The 18,942-nt window shown below is 47.8% G+C and overlaps 1 protein-coding gene across 4 annotated transcripts in view; it reads right to left on the bottom strand.

Annotated features, from left to right (window-relative positions):
- NFATC2IP (nuclear factor of activated T cells 2 interacting protein) overlaps positions 1-18,942 on the bottom strand; it is an 84,582-nt gene that overhangs the window by 23,385 nt on the left and 42,255 nt on the right. For all 4 annotated transcript variants that reach the window (XR_003942775.1, XM_030209105.1, XM_030209103.1 and 1 more), the window contains exons 5-6: positions 16,385-16,465; positions 15,794-15,962 (exon numbers count right to left, since the gene is read on the bottom strand). Coding sequence is in view for 3 of the 4 variants with exons in the window: in XM_030209105.1 (XP_030064965.1) it covers positions 15,794-15,962; positions 16,385-16,465 (250 nt within the window). In the remaining variant the exon portion in view is untranslated. The remainder of the gene's footprint in view (positions 1-15,793; positions 15,963-16,384; positions 16,466-18,942) is intronic.

Raw genomic sequence — 18,942 nt, 5'->3', positions numbered from 1 at the left:
TGCTTATCCGACATTGCTGCCTGGATGTCTAACCGCCACCTGAAACTGAACATGGCCAAGACCGAGCTTATTGTCTTTCCACCCAAACCTACTTCTCCTCTCCCTCCACTCTCTATCTCAGTTGATAACACCCTCATCCTCCCCGTCTCATCTGCCCGCAACCTCAGAGTCATCTTCGACTCCTCCCTCTCCTTCTCTGCGCATATCCAGCAGATAGCCAAGACCCGTCGCTTCTTTCTCTACATCAGCAAAATTCGCCCCTTCCTCTCTGAGCACACCACACGAACACTCGTCCACTCTCTCATTACCTCTCGCCTTGACTACTGCAACCTACTCCTCACTGGCCTCCCACTTAGCCATATATCCCCCCTTCAATCCGTTCAGATCGCTGCTGCTCATCTTATCTTCCGTCAGAACCGAAATGCCCATATCACCCCTCTCCTCAAGTCACTTTACTGGCTCCCGATCAGGTACCGAATACAATTCAAGCTTCTCCTACTTACCTACAAATGCACTCGATCTGCAGCCCCTCACTACCTCTCTATCCTCATCTCCCCTTACGTTCCTACTCGAAACCTTTGCTCTCAGGTCAAATCCCTCCTCTCAGTACTCTTCTCCACCACCCAACTCCAGGCTCCGCCCTTTCTGCCTCGCCTCACCCTATGCTTGGAATAAACTCCCTGAACCCATACGCCAAGCCCCTCCCTGCCCACCTTCAAATCCTTACTCAAAGCCCACCTCTTCAACGTCGCCTTCGGCACATAACCACTATACCTCCAATTCAAGATATCTAGACTGCCCCAACTTGACATTTCATCCTTTAGATTGTAAGCTCCTTTTGAGCAGGGACTGTCCTTTTTTGTGAAACTGTACAGCGCTGTGTAACCCTAGTAGCGCTTTAGAAATGTTAAGTAGTAGTAAAACCATAACTCTTAAAGTTACGGTGCACAATTATGAAATACTGCTACACACTTCATAGAATAGACAAAACTGGAAGAAAAGAATTGTCTTGCAGTCAATATCCTACAACAGGCAGACTTTACTACTATTCTTACATTTCTGTTATTTACTGACATTGTTTCAAGTTCTTTTGAACTATCTTTTAGATAGCTGAAGTCTGGCTGTGAACAGGACAGCTGCATAGACACAAACATTCAACTAATTGGGGGAATAGTCTTCTTTGTTTCTTTGGCATGTCTTTCAGAAAAGTTGTAGATTTAAAAACGTTGACGTTTTCTTTTTGTTAATATTCTCACTTTTCTTTACGCCTTTTTTTTTTTTTGGAGAGTGTCAAGTGCAGCCAAGTGTACTGACAACAGTGGGCACCAACACTTAAATTATGACTGGATACTCAATGCTGGGCCATGTCCAATACAAGCCGACTGAATTTCGGTTTTGGTGCCAAAACTGGCTCAAAATCCTATTTCCTGCCCAGAGGTGGCTACTGACCCAGTCGGTGGGGGAAGTGTGCTAGTGTACAGCACAGGCAGCAGATGCAAGCTAAACTGTGCTGGGGATAAACCCTAAGTGGCTGTGGGGTAACACCAGGCAGGTGGCTAGGTGTTTTGTGACACTAGGACTTGGTAAACTGATTATAAAACCAACAGAAAAAGGTAGTTCTTGTGGTCATTGTTGACTGTGTTTATTATGTATTAGAATATGTAACATATGTAAGCTAAATGATGATGTCTTTTAGGTGTCCTGTAACTCTAGGGGATAGTTATTAAGGTGAAGGTTAGGGAGAAATTAGACCTAATCTGGAGGGACTAAAGGAAAGCAAATTAGCGGGTAAGGTCTATTTTCTCCTTCCTTAGTGTCTCTCTGGACCGGCCCAGAATGTGACTGATGGGAAGTAACAAAGCAGGACGACAATGGGAGGGACCCTAACAGCCTCGCTGTTAAAACATGTGCCCCGAAAACAACTTGCTGACGACTCAGAAGGTCTAATTGATAGTACTTAGAAAAGGAACGCAAGGAAGACCAAGTCGCCGCCCTACAAATGTCCTCCGGAGGCACCAGACAATGCTCTGCCCAAGAAGTTGCCTGACCTCTGGTAGAGTGAGCCTTAACTCCTTCCAGAACAGCTTTTCCAGAAAGAAGGTAAGCTGATGCAATCATTTCTTTAAGCCAACGAGAAATAGTGGGCATAGAAGCCATAAGCCCTTTGCGTGAACCTCCAATGAGAATAAAGTCATGACGGAAAAATTGTAAGCCACATTGAGCTTGCAAATAGGTGGGAAAATGTGGGATACAAATGCAACAAATAAATAAATAAATAAACAAACGATCAGACTGACAAATCTCCTCCGTAGACTTGACATAATGCTTCAGAACTCTTTTGACATCCAAATGCTTCAAAAGACGCTGCTCCTCCGACCCGGAGAAAGAACCTAGCACAGGCAACACCACTGGCTGAGATAAATGAAAATGAGTCAATACCTTGGACAGAAAAGGAGGAACTGGTCTTGAAACCACTTGATCTGAGCTGAATTCCAAGAATGGAGGCCTACACGAAAAAGCCTGTAACTCGGAAACTCTCCTAGATGAGGCAATAGCCACTAAAAACAATGCCTTCACGGTTAAGTCCTTCAAAGTACAAGAAGATAAAGGCTCAAAGTGAGGCTTGGTAAGAACCGAGAGTACCAAATTAAGATCCCAGAGGGGAAAAGAACAGCGAGGCAGAGGACGCAGAAGGTTAACCCCTTTTAAAAAATGGAGCACATCTGGATGGTTATCCAGTGGTCTCCCTTGAACACGACCTTGAAAACATGACAAAGATGCAATCTGCACTTTAAGAGAAGTCAAAACAAGATCTTTGTTGAAACCACGCCGCAGAACATCTAAAATTTGCGAAAGGGAACTATCCCGAGCGCCTCACACCAGGCCTCAAAAATCCTCCAGGTCCGAACATAATTCAAAGAGGTAGGATGCCGACGAGAACGAAGCATAATAGCAATTACGTTAGTGGAGTATCCTTTCTTTGTCAGTCTCGCCCGCTCAAGAGCCAGGCCGTAAGACAGAATCGACCCGGATCTGGATGAAACACCGGGCCCTGAGCCAAAAGATCCTGCCTGATCACAAGCCTGAATGGCTCCTCTATTAGAAGCCGCTGAAGATCGGTGTACCATGGTTTGCGAGGCCAATCCAGTGCCACCAAGATCAGACGGCCCCTGTGCATCTCAACTTTCTGAAGTAGACGCCCTATCAACGGCCAGGGAGGTAAGGCATAAAGAAGACCGGTCGGCTAGGGTTGAAGAAGAGCATCTACCCACTACGTCTTGGGGTCTTTATGATGACTGAAGAACAGAGGAAATTTTGCATTGAGAGCGGAAGCTGCTCTGCCAAAGGAACTGGACAAATAGCCCAAAGGTCGCGAAGTCTGCGTAGAGTGTCCCTGACATCCCTGGTCTTGAGCCAAGAACGGCAGGGAGAATCCACGAACGCGTCTGACAAAGGACGAGCAAACTCTTAAGGTGTACCCATCACGAATAACTTCTAGAACCCACTGGTCTGAAGTAATTTGGGCCCACCTCCCATAAAACTGCGCCAACCGAGCTCCTACCTGAACCGGAGGCTGGGCCTGCAAACCTTCATTGCTGAGGACGGGAAGAAGATGAGAAAGAACTTCCTGTTTCCCGACTGCCTCTGCAAGCACCCCGAAAGGAGTGGGTCCTCTGAAAAAACTTGGAACGTTGAAACGGAACTACTCTGCCTGGTCTATACTGACGAAAATCACGGCCCCTACCATGGCCGGTAAAAACACCACGTCCGGACCCCCTGGGACGATCCTCAGGAAGCCTCGGAACTTTAGCCTCACCCAGGCTACGCAGCAGCTTGTCCAACTCATCACCAAAGAGAAAAGAACCCTTAAAAGGAAATTTACTAAGCTTAGACTTAGAGGCCGCATTCGCAGACCAGCCACGAAGCCAAAGAGAGTGATGGGCCGCCACAAAGAGCCATAGACTTAGAAGAGGCCCAAAGCAAGTCGTAAAGAGCATCCACCAAAAAGGCCAAACCCATTTCCAACTTCACCACTTCGGCATCTATCGTTGAAAAATCATCAGAGGAACGGTCCAAGACCTTTTCAGACCAAAGAAAACAGGCTTTTGCTACCAAAGAACCACAAATAGCAGCCTGCACTGCCAGAGCAGAAACATCAAAACCATTCTTTAACAAGGATTCTATATGGCAATCCTGGACATCCCTCAAAGCTGTCCTGCCATCCACGGAAACCGTATTTCGTTTAGTGACTGTGGACACTATGGCATCCACCACTGGAGGGCGTAAAAGATCCTTGTCTGAATCCGGAACAGGATAAAGCCTGACCATGGATCTGGCAAGACAAAAGGCAGAATCCGGCACCTCCCACTGTGCCTGAATGATGACCCTAATATCCTGATGCATAGGAAAAGTCTTACCTGGCCTACGAATACCTTTCACCAGTAAATCCACCTTTCTGGATTCCGCCACCGGAGTCTCTTGCTCCTCAAAATGGAAGGTAGTGGAAACCAGAGAAATAAGCTCCTACAGGTCATCTTTATGAAAAATTCTCACCACTGAAGGATCCTCTCCCACAGGGAGAGGTTTCACACCATCTTCCAGTTGACTGAGGTCCTCAGGAAAACGACCTTCCAAAAAAACCTCTGTCTCCTCCAAGGACAGCATTTCTTGGTCCAAATCAGAAGAAAAAAAACCCTCTTCTAATTGCCAAAACTGCCTGGGCCGCTTAGCAGCTGCTGCTTAAACCTCCTGAGACCTCTTCACTGAAGCTTCTCCTGGAGCAGCTTTGTGCAATAAAAAAAGCATGGTACATTTGTGCCACAAATTCAGGCGGGAAACCACCTTCACCCGCTGAGGAAACAGGAGTCTGAGGCCGTGCTGGTAGAGAGACCGGTAAAGCAGGCAGGGATGCAGCATTTAGAAGGGAAGACAAAATGGCGGTGTTTCCCGCCGAAATCGGAGCTGCCAGCGAGGCTGACCCGACTGCACTCAAAACCACCGAATCGGACACCCCCCCGCCAATGGCACTGACATCTTTACAGCCCCTGCTCCGACGAAGCATCTACTGCGGTGCAAAACTTACAAGCACCGCTCAAGCCAATTCCCCGCCGCTGACAGACTGAACAGTGGCGGAGCTTCTCTGCCATCATGTCTGCTTAAACCAACCGCAAACCCAAACAGGAGCCAGAAAAAAACAACAGAAAACCGTCATGGAGAAAAACCAGAAGCTGTCTTACTCGTTTTTAAAGAGATAGTAAAGGGCAGAGAACCAGAATCAAAGCTTGTCTTATATTCTTTTTTTTTTTTTCGTGGCTGCCTTTCCCTGCCTCTAAAGCTCTTCCACTGAAGAGCTTGAGGAAACCGCCTTTCTGTGCTGAGATTTTTTTTTCAAGCACAGCTTAAAAGAATACCAGGGAGGACATGGGGGGAGGAGGCCTCTAAATAACAGGCTTTTTTTTTAAAATTTTCGGATGCACAGAAAAAACAAATTTACCCAAAGCAAGATATTAAAACCAACTAAAAGAATTACAGAAAGAAATAGAAAAAAATACAAGGAATGAGACTGAAGGGCTCACCACCTTCCACCTGCTGGAGACTAAGATTACTGGATCTTTCTCTAGTTGGCAAGGGCTCTTATTGGCTCTCTTTAGAGTCACAGTTTTTTTCTCAGTCTCCACCTGCTGGAAGGCATGCACAACCCATCAGTCACATTCTGGGCCAGTCCGGAGGGATGCTAAGGAAACAGCACGTTTATATAAGTCACTGAGGAATACACAACTAGATGAAAAACATGCCATTATTATGTACAGAGAATATCACAGCTTGTAGCAAACACTGCTAGCCTGATGATCCTGGGCTGCATCTTAAATGGACTGGGCATTAAAACGTCATCTCCCCCTTACCCAAAGTAGTCCCAATTATAATCCTCTCCTTGCCCTCAAAAGCCACTCCTTCCTCCACATGCCTCCTCAGTCCTACTTTAGAAATCCCTAGTGTCTAGGAATTCTGGAGCAGGAGCGATCCCTAGTCACTCTTGCCCCCATCAGCAGATTTAAAATAGTACCTGTGACCCCTAGCAGTAATCTTGCAGCACTACTGCTTGGGGTCAAGCTGCCATACATGGGATCAGTCCTGCCCCAAAATGTTGACACTTGGAATCTTTACAGGTAGGCATGGAGAGGAGGCCTACGGGAGAGTGTGGAATCTTTGGAGAAAGTGGAGCTCTTTGGTGGTTAGGTGGGGTTTGTGATAGGGGAAGATGAAGCTTTTAATATCTGACCCCTTAAAGATGAAGCTTGGAAGCATAGGGCTGCGGGCAACCAGCACGTTGCTCCTGGACAGTATGAATAAAACAGTTTGTGAGGTTATTGTAAGCTACGTTATTCATGTTCAGCTGGAGTCACTAATTTCAAAGGGGACACATAAAGCTCTGTATAAACAGAACGATAGAGAACTGGACCACTAGCCCTTTTTGGAGCTCTACTGCAATGGCACAGCAAGCAAGAGATGTTAACTATCAATGCATTAGTGCATATACATATAATCATTGTAGGTGCAGGACAGGAAGTCATTTTTTAACCAAATTTGCCAATGATAGCATTTAAAAAGCTAGAGGTGTAAAAAAAGTGAAGATAAAATTCCTTAACGACCAAGGCATAGAAATTTTTTGCTGAGCAGAGGGTTGTAATTTTCAAACAGGCCAATTCAACCAGGGAAATAGCTGTTTATCCAAGTAAATGGCTTTGAAAACTGCCCTTGTGGAGGATAATTTAATAACAGAAACCCCACGCAGTCAAGAAACATAGGCGCATGTATATGCCGGTAAGAGAGGTGCAGATATGTGTTTTTTTAAAAAATACAGGCTTAAGTGCCAAACCTGTACCTGTTCTGCCTATTTTTCACCAGTAGAACACCTATGCACATAGGGTTAAATTCTATAAATGATGCCTAAAAAAATCCACACTGAACCCCCCCCCCCCCCCACCCGCGTAAGCGGAATTCTATAAGCTACGTCTAAAGTAAGGCATGGTTTACAGAATACATGCTTAAGTAGAAAGTTGCGCATACATTTAGGTGTGGCCATTTGCACCAACATAAATTTACTTGCAGAGCACCATTATTTTGTAATTATGCACATAACTCGAAGCCATACCCCCCGTTCTGCCCCCAAACGCCCATGATCCTCCCATATCCATGCCTACTTTTTTGAACCACATGTAAATTTAATGTATTGGTCCCAATTAAATCTAATTAGTGCCAATAATTGCTTCTTAAAGAGCCAATTATTGGCATTAATTTGCTTGTTATTCAATTAAATTGCACTCACAATTTTTGGCAACCTTTACAGAATCAGGGGGATAAAGGGCAAGTTTATAAATGGGCATCCACATTTACACATCACTTTGCGTGCATAACTGTATAGAATACTGGCACTTTCACGGATAAGTGTACGCTTAAGTGTGTAAGTGGCAGCAGAACACCTAAGCGTTATTCTCTAAGGATGCATGTAAGGGACACAATGCATAACTGCAAGGGGGGAGTTCACATTGGCAGAGCATGAGAGGGACTTTGGCTGTGCTGCCACTTACAGAATGCTGTCAGTTATGTGCGCCCTTGCCACATGGTCTATGGCTGGTGTAACTGTGGCCGCCTAAATGTAAGGCTTGATGATACCATAACAGAATCTGGGTGCCCAGATGCTGCTACAGAATAGGTTCTCACCACGTAGCGTTGGGACACCTAGAGTCACCCACTTTGCCCCTATATTGTATAATTTAGCCAATATGATTTCTCTGTGCCTACCTTCAAGCATGTATACCTTGGGCAACTGTAGATGAGCCTACTTTACCACATAAACTGCCAGATTCTATACATCGTGCCTTAATTTCCATGTGGAAATAGAAGCGTATTCTATAACAATGCACATAACTTAATAGGTTAACTAGCTAATCAGCGCTATCAATTGGATGTTAACAAGCAATTATCAGCACTAACTGGCATTAAGATTTACATGCAGAACTCGCTAAGCATATGAGGGTAAATTCTAAGTCAAAAGTTGAAAAGGGGGCATAGCCATAGGCGGGCCGTGGGTGTTTCTAAAATCTATGCACATTGTTATAGAATACACCCGCTCTGCACCTAATTTATGTGTCAGGATTTACGTCAAGTAAAACGTGGCGTAAACGGCTGTGACTAAATTTGGTTGCGTGGAGAGGCGATTGGTGTAATTCTATATCTTCTGTGCGGAAATTTAAGCCTATTCTATAAAATTTAGGTGTACTTTAGAGAATAGGCCTAGGCATATTTTTTTTCTGCATGGAATTTTCAGGCGCCATATATACAATCTAGCCCAAAGGGAGAAATTCTATCGATGGCACCCAATGTTAGGCACCAAAAAACTAATTCTATAACAGCAGAGTTGGGTGCCAAATCTGTTCTAGAATACTATCATAGGGCCGCACATGCCAAACTTTAGGTGCCACCACTTACACATGGTTGGCATAAATGCTGGCTCCTAAAATCAGCAGTTGGGCACATAACTGCAATTATCCTATAAAGCGCGCACAAAAATAGAAAGCCCCTAGCATGCCCATACTCCTCCCACAATAACACCCCCTTTGCAGTTTTGTGAGAGAGCAGTTAGGCGCTCAGTTTACAGAAATAGGGATGTAAGTCAGTTTTGTGCGCAACTGCTAATTATGTTAATTAGTGCTTGTTAACGCCAATTATTGTTACTCATCTCCAATTAAGTGCCAATTAGCTAATTATGTTATGCGAGTAGCCGACCCTATTCAATAACTGGGTGCGCATTTGAACACCTAACTCTAGGCAACATTTATAGAATTTGAGGGAAAATGCTGTTCTGCATGCTCAAATCTCTTATAAAATTAACTTTTAAAGAGCCTGATTTTATAACAGGATGTTGACATGTGAAGTCCAAAAAGGCCAGTATATTACTTTATAAATCAGGCTCCCAGAATCAACCCCAAAAGCACATAAATGCCAATGCACACATTTACATCTACTCTGAAGCAGGTGCAAACATGTAAGGTAATAAAAGGGCACCTGGTTTGAGAGGGCAAGTAGGTGCCTATTTAGATGTTTATCTGTCTTTATAAAATACTAGCGCAAGCGGCAGAAAGCACACCTACCTTGCAGGCACAGACACTTTCACTTGCTCTGCATAAATTAGCGTATTTTACAGTAGAGACACATACTTGCCCTCCCTATATGCATCTATCTGTAAAGCACAATAGCCCAGGCGCTTGTAGTTAAATGCTGGATTTCATACAATTCCAACCAGAGGTAGCTACTATACTTCATAGACCTCCATATACTCCAGTAATAATAGACAGTGTGAGCCGGTAAACCTCAGTAACAATGCACTGTGTTAAGTCGTCCTATACATAGTGTCTTATTTATTACAGTGGTTTCTGGCCACCACTACCACCCTATGCTATTATCTTACAAATTTTCATTCAACTATTTAAACCACTTTATACTTTTCATAACAGTATACTCATCTTTAAAGTAAAATTATGTATCATACCTGATAATTTTCTTTCCCTTAATCATAGCCGATCAATCCATAGACTGGTGGGTTGTGTCCATCTACCAGCAGGTGGAGATAGAGAGCAATCTTTTGCCTCCCTATATGTGGTCATGTGCTGCCGGAAATTCCCCAGTATGTGGATATCAAAGCTCCATCCGCAGGACTCAGCACTTAGAGAATTACACCCACAAAGGGACACTCTGCCCAGCTCACCACCGCCGAAGCGGGGGAGGGGAAATATTCCAGCGCACCACCGCCGGGGCGGTGGGCAGGAAACCACACCCGCCAACGCGGGGGGAACTGGCTTATCCTGCTACCGCAACCGCGGGAGGAGCTGGCTTACCCTAACACCGCCGAAGCGGGAGGGATACAAAGCTACCCTATAGCTGCCCGAAGCGGGAGGGAGCGCCGGCATAATTTAGTTATCAATCCAGCCACCGCCGAAACGGGGGGAGAGGAAGCAGCAGCTCACTGTAACACAAAATCGTCTCAACTCGAAGAGACTTCAATTGGAAGAACTTGAACACGAAGTTTTCGTGAACAGGAAATGAAGACTGAACTTGGAGTGGAGGAGTGGCCTAGTGGTTAGGGTGGTGGACTTTGGTCCTGGGGAACTGAGTTCGATTCCCACTTCAGGCACAGGCAGCTCCTTGTGACTCTGGGCAAGTCACTTAACCCTCCATTGCCCCATGTAAGCTGCATTGAGCCTGCCATGAGTGGGAAAGCGCGGGGTACAAATGTAATTAAAAAAAAAAAAACCTGAAATATAACCAGAACACAAACAATACAGATATCTGGGAGGGGCTATGGATTGATCGGCTATGATTAAGGGAAAGAAAATGATCAGGTATGATACATAATTTTACCTTCCCTATCATCAAGCCGATCAATCCATAGACTGGTGGGATGTACCAAAGCAGTACTCACCCAGGGCGGGACATGGAAATCCCTGAACGCAACACTGAAGCCCCAAACTGGGCCTCGGCCCGAGCAGCCACATCCAAGCGGTAATGTCGTGAGAAGGTATGAGCCAACGACCAAGTAGCCGCTCTGCAAATCTCTTCCAAGAAGACAGATCTGGACTCCGCCATCGAGGCTGCTTGTGCTCTAGTAGAGTGTGCCTTCAGCTGAATAGGCGGAATCTTCCCTGCCGCCACATAAGCTGCCACGATTGTCTCCTTGACCCAACGTGCCACCGTAGGCTTAGATGCCTGCAGACCCTTACAAGGGCCTGCGAACAGCACGAACAGGTGATCCGACTTCTGGAAATCATTGGTCACTTCCAAGTATCTGATGATGACCCGTCTAACATCCAGGTATTTGAGTGCAGGGTACTCCTCTGGGTAATCCTCCCTACGAAAGGAGGGTAGGTAAAGCTGCTGATTCACATGGAATCGAGAAACAATCTTGGGCAGGAAGGAAGGCACTGGGCGAATCGATACTCCTGCCTCAGTGAATCGCAGGAACGGCTCTCTACACGAGAGCGCCTGGAGCTCGGAAACTCTTTTGGCTGATGTGATAGCCACCAGGAAAACCGCTTTCAACGTCAGATCCTTCAGCGATGCCCTTGGCAAGGGCTCGAAGGGCAGCTTCTGCAAGGTCCATAGCACCAGATTGAGATTCCACGTAGGCACTATCGAGTGCAGAGGGGGGCGCAGGTGATTAACTCCTTTGAGAAAGCGTACCACATCTGGCTGTGGAGCCAGGGAAGCCCCCTTCCGACAACTCCTGAAGCAAGCTAGAGCTGCCACCTGGACTTTCAGCGAACTGAGCGACAGGCCTTTCTCCAGCCCCTCTTGCAGGAGCGCTAACACTGAAGATATTGGAGCAGTGAAGGGCGATACAGAGCCTGCCTCGCACCACGATGCAAAGGTATGCCAAACCCTGGCATAAGTGGTAGAAGTAGAGCGCTTCCTCGCTCTCAGCATAGTGGCGATGACCTTGTCTGAGAAGCCCTTCTTCCTCAGCCGCTTCCGCTCAAGAGCCAGGCCGTAAGACCAAAGGGGGAGGGATCCTCCATCACCACGGGACCCTGATGTAAGAGGTCCCGCTCCGCTGGCAGCCGGAGAGGGCCGTCCACCGAGAGTCTGACTAAGTCCGCATACCAGGGACGTCTGGGCCAATCCAGATCCACCAGGCTCACCCGGCCCGGATGCTTTGCCACCCGGCCTAGCACCCTGCCCATCATGGGCCAGGGCGGAAACACGTAGAGAAGCTCCTGTGCCGGCCACTGCTGGAGAAGAGCATCGACTCCCAGAGATCGAGGGTCCCGTCCTCTGCTGAAAAAAATGCGGCACTTGGCAATTGGCCGAGGACGCCATCAGATCCAGGCTCGGCCGGCCCCAGCGTTTCGTGATGTCCAAGAACGCCCGAGCAGACAGTTGCCACTCTCCGGGATCCAAGGTATGGCGACTGAGAAAGTCCGCCTTGACATTCATGACTCCCGCAATGTGGGCCGCCGACAGCTGTTCCAGATTCGCTTCCGCCCACAGGCATAGCCTCATGGCCTCCTTGGCTAGAGGGGCGCTCCTGGTACCTCCCTGGTGATTGACATAGGCCACAGCCGTGGCATTGTCCGACAGGACCAACACAGGCCTCAGCACCAGTACCGGGAGAAACTCTAGAAGCGCCAACCGAATGGCTCGGAGTTCCAGGAGGTTGATGGACCATTTCGTCTCTGCAGGAGACCAGAGCCCCTGCCCTGTCCGTCCCAGGCAGTGGGCTCCCCAACCCGTCAAGCAGGCGTCCGTCGTGACGACAACCCACTCCGGGGTCGTAAGAGGTATTCCTGCGGACAGCTTGCCTGGCCTCAGCCACCAGCTCAGCGCCTTTCGCACCGCTGGATCCAAAGGAAGGCGTATGGCGTAATCCTCCGAGACTGGAGTCCACTGCCGCAGAAGAGAGTGCTGTAGTGGTCTCATATGAGTCCTGGCCCAGGGCACTACCTCCATCGTGGCCGTCATGGAGCCCAACAGCTGCACATAGTCCCAAGCTCGAAGAGTAGGAGGCGGCTAGGAATTGGTCCACCTGGGTCCGAAGCTTGACGCTCCGGTTGTCTGGCAGGAACACTCTGCCCACTTGGGTGTCGAATTGAACTCCCAGATACTCCAGGGACTGAGTCGGGCGCAGCTGGCTTTTCTCCCAGTTGATGACCCATCCCAGGGAGCTCAGAAGAGCAATGACCCTGTCTGTAGCTCTCCCGCACTCCACATAGGAAGGGGCTCGGATCAGCCAGTTGTCCAGATAGGGATGGACTTGCACTCCCTCCTTGCGGAGGTAGGCCGCGATGACCACCATTACTTTGGAGAAGGTCCGCGGAGCTGTAGCCAACCCGAACGGGAGGGCTCTGAACTGGAAGTGTCGGCCCAGTACTGCAAAACGCAGAAAGCTGATGAGGCGGCCAGATGGGAATATGTAGGTAAGCTTCCTTGATGTCCAGGGAGGCCAGGAATTGTCCCTTTTTCACCGCAGCTATTACGGAGCGGAGGGTCTCCATACAGAAGTGCCGAACTTTCAAGGCCCGATTGACTCCCTTGAGGTCGAGAATAGGCCGAGCAGAGCCTTCTTTCTTTGGCACCACAAAGTAAATGGAGTAACGCCCCTTGCCAAGCTGCTCTACTGGCACCGGGACCACCGCGCCCAGGCGGATCAGGTTGTTCAAAGTCTGCTGCACGGCAGCTGCTTTGACCTGGGACTTGCAAGGAGAGTTTACAAACCCGTCTCTTAGGGGTCGGCAGAACTCTAGCTTGTAGCCGTCTCTGATGACTTCCAGAACCCAAGCGTCTGAAGTTACCCTGGTCCACTCGCCCAGAAACGAGGACAACCTTCCTCCTATCTGCACTGGGCCATGGACCAGGTCCCCGTCATTGGGTACGCGACCCTGGGGGCGGGCCGGAGGACGAACCTCCGGGACGGCGGTCCCTGCGAAAGGAATGCTGCTTGGGGGAGAAGTTCCGTTTGAAGGAAGCGGAGGCAGAGGAGGCCGACTTGCCCGGGCGATACCGACGGGCTTCCTGGAATCGACCCTTAGAGGAACCAGGACGGGCACTGCCGGCCCGAGTCCTGACCTCCGGCAACCTCTTGCCCTTGGACGTGCCGAGCTCCGTCACGATCTTGTCCAGCTCTTCCCCAAAGAGCAGCTTGCCTTTAAAAGGCAACTTGGCTAGGCGAGATTTAGAGGCATGGTCAGCAGACCAGTGCTTAAGCCAGAGCCACCGCCGCGCAGAGACCGTCTGAGCCATACCTTTGGCCGAGGCTCTCAATACATCATACAGCAAGTCTGCCAAGTAGGCCAAACCCGACTCCAGGGTCGGCCATTCCGCCCTCCAGGAAGGATCCGAGGGGGAAGCCCGCTGCAAAACAGTCAGGCACGCCCTAGCCACGTAGGAGCCACAAACGGAGGCTTGCAAACTCAGAGCGGCCGCCTCAAAGGACGACTTTAAGGCTGCCTCCATTCTCCTGTCCTGAGCGTCCTTCAGGGCAGTGCCACCTTCCACCGGCAGCGCCGTTTTCTTAGTCACGGCACTGATTAAGGAATCTACCGTGGGCCAGACAAAGGCTTCCCGTTCCCCCTCAGGCAAGGGGTACAGTTGGGACATAGCCCTGGCTACTTTCAGGCTCGCTTCAGGGGCATCCCATTGCGCTGAAATTAAGGTCTGCATGGCTTCATGAACGTGGAAGGTTCTAGGCGGGCGCTTCGTTCCCAGTATAATGGCGAAGCCAGTAGAGGCTGAGAGAGGGCCTTCTTCCGGAGAGGCAATCTTCAAAATGCTCATGACCTGCACAAGCAGGTTGGGCAAATCCTCTGAGCGAAAAAGCCGCGCAGCAGAGGGGTCGTCCGCTCCATCTGAGCGAGGATCAGTCTCTTCCATACAGTCTGCTAAGGATCTCTGGGAGAACTCAGACATGCTGCCGTCATTCACACCACAGGAGACCGAGTCCCCCGGGGGTGGAAAATCCACCCGAGGGCGCTTAAACATAGAGGCCTCACCACCCCTATCAGAGAGGTGAGCAGGGGCAGTGTTCTGCATAAGAAAGGCCTGATGCAGCAGCAAAATGAACTCAGGGGAGAAACCTCCCAGTCTGTGCATTTCTGCAGCCTGTGCCGCGGCCCTAGAGGCGCCCTCCATCTGCGCTCCCAGGAGCGGGGGAGAGGCGTGTTGCGCGTCCAAAATGGCTTCTGGCGCGAACTCCGAGATGGAGCTGCGCGGGAAGAATGGCACTTTAATTTTGCCGACTTTTTACCGTCGCCCGAGTCAAGGATGACCAAGCTGTTAACGTCTCCCCCCTCGAGGGCGGCCCAAGAAGACGCCGTCCGAGCAGCGTGGCCGGTCACGATCGGAAGGGCAGCCAGCGGGGGATGGGCGCCTAAGGCGGGAAAGGCCGCCGCACCGGAGGAAAAACCGGGGAACTCTCCCGGCTCCAAAAGGGCGCCCAAAAAAGTCGACTCTACCTTCGAGTCCCCCGCTTCCCCGCTAGGCGCGCGAACGCGTTCCGGGGTGCGTCTTTTCGCGCCCTTGCCTTCCGAGGCCATAGCCACGTGGAGACCGTTCGGGGAACCCCCTGCCCGCTAGTAAAAGGTAAAAATTACCTGCTTCTTCCTCCAAGCAGCGACGACTTGTTCCAGTGAGCAGCTGCAAATGGATGTCCTTTTTGAACGTTTTTAAAATTTTTTTTTTTTTTTTTTTTTTTTTTTAAACGGAGCCAGCGGGAGGGGGGAGAAAAAGAGGGACCTGGCACCACCAGGTTTGCACTTGCTCACGAAGAGCCCTCAACCCTAGGTACTCAACAAAACCTAAACAATTAGGCTTGAAGACCTAGCCAGAGCTGCTGCTGTGCGACCACACACCAGCTGAGATAGAGAACATACTGGGGAATTTCCGGCAGCACATGACCACATATAGGGAGGCAAAAGATTGCTCTCTATCTCCACTTGCTGGTAGATGGACACAACCCACCAGTCTATGGATTGATCGGCTTGATGATAGGGAAAGTATTATGTTAAATCTAGTCGGCTCAGGGGCCTCTTCCAACACGGCACATGTTTCGCTATGTAGCTTTATCAAGGAAGACCCCTAAACAATAGCCTCCCATCAAATCATCCTGCCGACTTTCACAAATGGAGTAATTTGCTCGTAACTCACCATAGTCTGCCGTGTAACATACACAGTTACGTGTATAAACAAATACAATCTACAGCCAGATGTGGAATGTACAGTGATCATTTTGTAGTCAACATACCATCTGAAGACTAATACGGAAGAGACTGGACCGCCTGCGCACTTTGATGGTGATCTCTTGTGACACATTTGCATCGACAAAGATAACATCACCGTCACTCTCCTCCTGCGAGGATGACTTACGTGGCGACATGACCTTATCCAGATCCTTCAATGTCTGATCCACTGCCCTATGCAATAAAAATTAAAAACAAAAAAACCCCACTGTCAGCACTCAAGAACAAGAACACTCTCACCCACTTGCCTATGCAACTGTAAGCAAAGATACTATTCGTTCTCAGGAACAGAACCTGTCACCCCCTAGCCTCTGTAATCAAAGCACAACTCTTGCCAGTTTTTAGAGAGAGGAACTATCTCAACTAAGCCACAGTCAGCTCTTAAATACAAGTACCCTCTCACTGTAAATTTATTTTACTGACTTATTTTAAAAACTAACTCACTGTATCATACAATTCACAGCAACTACAAATAAAACAGGTATAGGACTCCTCTCACCCAACAATGTGTGTAAATATGCTTGTCAGTTCTCAAGGACTGAAGGGAAGGTTGGAGAGGGACAGGACACTCCCAATGCAGCTTCTGGGATACAGACCTGATTTTCTGATAGGCTCGTCCATGCTTCTTTTTGGGTGTCTCTGACAATGGAGGCGGTGAAGGGGACTTATCTCGAACCCTAGGAAAAGTATTAAAATAGGAAAATACTCATGACACACAGGAGGAAAAGGTATGGCACAACAATTACAGCAAAAAAAGTTGACCAAGTTGGCTCTTACCTTTCCTTAGCATAAAAACACTGATGGAACAGTCAAACCAATAAAAAAAAAATATGGACAGCTCAGAAATACAGGATGGCTGAGTTTTTATTTCACTGTTGCTTTAGGGATTTCTTGTGCAGAATTTTTTCCTGCATAGTATAAAAATCATAAAGTTCCAAAAATCTGTATCTACAATAGTCTAATTCATATTGTTTATGTGAAGCGGAGGCAGGGTTGTGATGTACGTGCGGAGCATGTGTAAATTTGTGTGTGGACATCTGCATGCTTTTGGGGTTGGTTCTGGGATCCTCCTTTTTGGACTTCACACATAGGGTAATTTTGTAAGAGAACATCTATCAAGTTCTTCTATTCAATATAAATATCACATTAATTTATGGCATCCCCTTTCCATGTGAAATGTCCATTTAAAAGGTCACCTCTGCCTGGAGGAACCATAGTAGTCAGGTCAAGTCCTACTTCCCACCTTGGGTTCTCTCTTTCTTGCTGGAGTCCTGAAATTAAGCATTCTTGATTAAAAAAGGGCACACTGTAGATGATAAATACAAAGCAGGGGAAAGGCATAATAGACTAAAACAAAAAGTCATAGTCTTGGGATGGAAAAATTCTGGACTCCCACACCTAAATGTCAATACTTTGAACTACTCCAAGGGAGGAACAATGTATAGTCCAATGCTGTAATCTTCTGTTAGGCCATCGAATAGTGGAGAGGGACAAAGAGACACTGACTATGAGAAGGAAAAGAAGATTAGCAGGAGGAGAAAGTGGCTTCAGAGATGAAGAACTGAGTGGGAAGAGCAACTTGCTGCAGAGACAGCAGCAGGGCTTGTAGGGAAGACTGAAGGGGAAAGAGGCTGAATAGATGGAAGGAAAAGGAGAATGGAGAGGGAGTGAAGTAAAGCTGAGAAGTAAGTAAAAATGCCCCAAAAAAATGAAAGGGAAAAAAGAGCTAATAATATAAAATTACCCTCTTTAATAAATTAACAGGACCTCTATGTAAGAAGTTCGAATAGGCTTCCAGAACCAGCTCTAATAGCATACAAATGGCCTAAAAGGCTGCATTCCGTTTCACCCGAACATCCAATGGATTACACTGCACCAAAGAATGCAGCGACAACCAAGTGCCTGTCTTACGTATTTCCTTTGGTAAAACCAAACTAAACTGTGCCCAAGATGGTACCTGCACCCTGGTGAAATGTGCTCATAGCCCAACGTGACCCTGAGCAATGTATGCTGATACAACAATCCCTTTAATCCACCAGGCCACAGCCACCTTCGAGGCTGCTCATCATTCCTGGGCCAACTGTACTGCACAAAAAAATGATCAGACCTACAGAAATCTCCTACCTAAAAAGGATTCTACAGAACCCTACATAGCTCCGAAGGGTCCTACGCACATATAAGCAATGGAATTCTTCTAAGTCACTGTGACCCTTCATGTCTCAAAACTAACAACATTAAGACCATATGATTAACATGAAAAAGAAATGCTGCTTTTTACAAGGAAGGTACCAGCTGAATCACCACTCAGTCCTCCATCATCACCAAGAAAGGTTCCTGACAAGACAGGACTTGCAACTCCAAGATCCTCCTTCCCAGCTTATCATCTCCAGAAACACTGCCTTCAGCATTAGGTCCTTTAAAGAAGTGTTTTGAAGTGGTTCACTAAGGCGGAGATGATAAGATTAAGGTTCCATGGAGGCATTAGCGGATGCCAAGGAGGCCATAGATGTCTCACATCTCAAAAAACAAATTCACCATCTGACAAGAGACTACCTTGAATAGAACCCTAAAAAATGCTATGGCCATCACCTAAATCCATAAGGAAATCAATGCTAACACCCTATAAAAAGGCTAGAAGTTCAGGAAGAAATGCCCCAAAGAAACAAAGGCCATGATTCTGACACATCTCAAAGATCTTCCACATTCAGCCATAAGTTTGAAAAGTGGAACCTTCCTCAACTGTAACAAAGTTACAATCACACGGTTACAACAGCCTCTTTTCCAATGCCTTGCTGTTTAAAGAGCTCAGCTTTAAGACTGAATGACAATGCATCCCGCATCTGGATTAGTCCTTGAAAGAAGACAACCCCAGCTGCCAGGATCAGCAACAGGCTTTCCATTTTCAGCCTGATGAGATCCAAATACTATGGCCTCCTTAGTCAATCTGGGGCCACTAAGATTGTGAAGCCCAGGTGGCACACTGCCCTCCGAATTACTCTGCCCATGAGCGACCATGGTGGAAACACATACAGCATTTCTTTCCAAGGCTACTACTGCATAAAAGCGTCTAGACCCTCTGAGCAATGTTCCTTCTTTTGGCTGAAGAATTTGGACACTTGACTTTTCTACAGCTGCCATGAAATCTATGATCAGA

This window comes from Microcaecilia unicolor, chromosome 7, assembly GCF_901765095.1.
Source record: "Microcaecilia unicolor chromosome 7, aMicUni1.1, whole genome shotgun sequence".
NCBI classification, from domain to species: Eukaryota; Metazoa; Chordata; class Amphibia; order Gymnophiona; family Siphonopidae; genus Microcaecilia; species Microcaecilia unicolor.
Note: the sequence above shows the minus strand (reverse complement) of the source record. Positions and strands in the feature narration are given on the sequence as shown.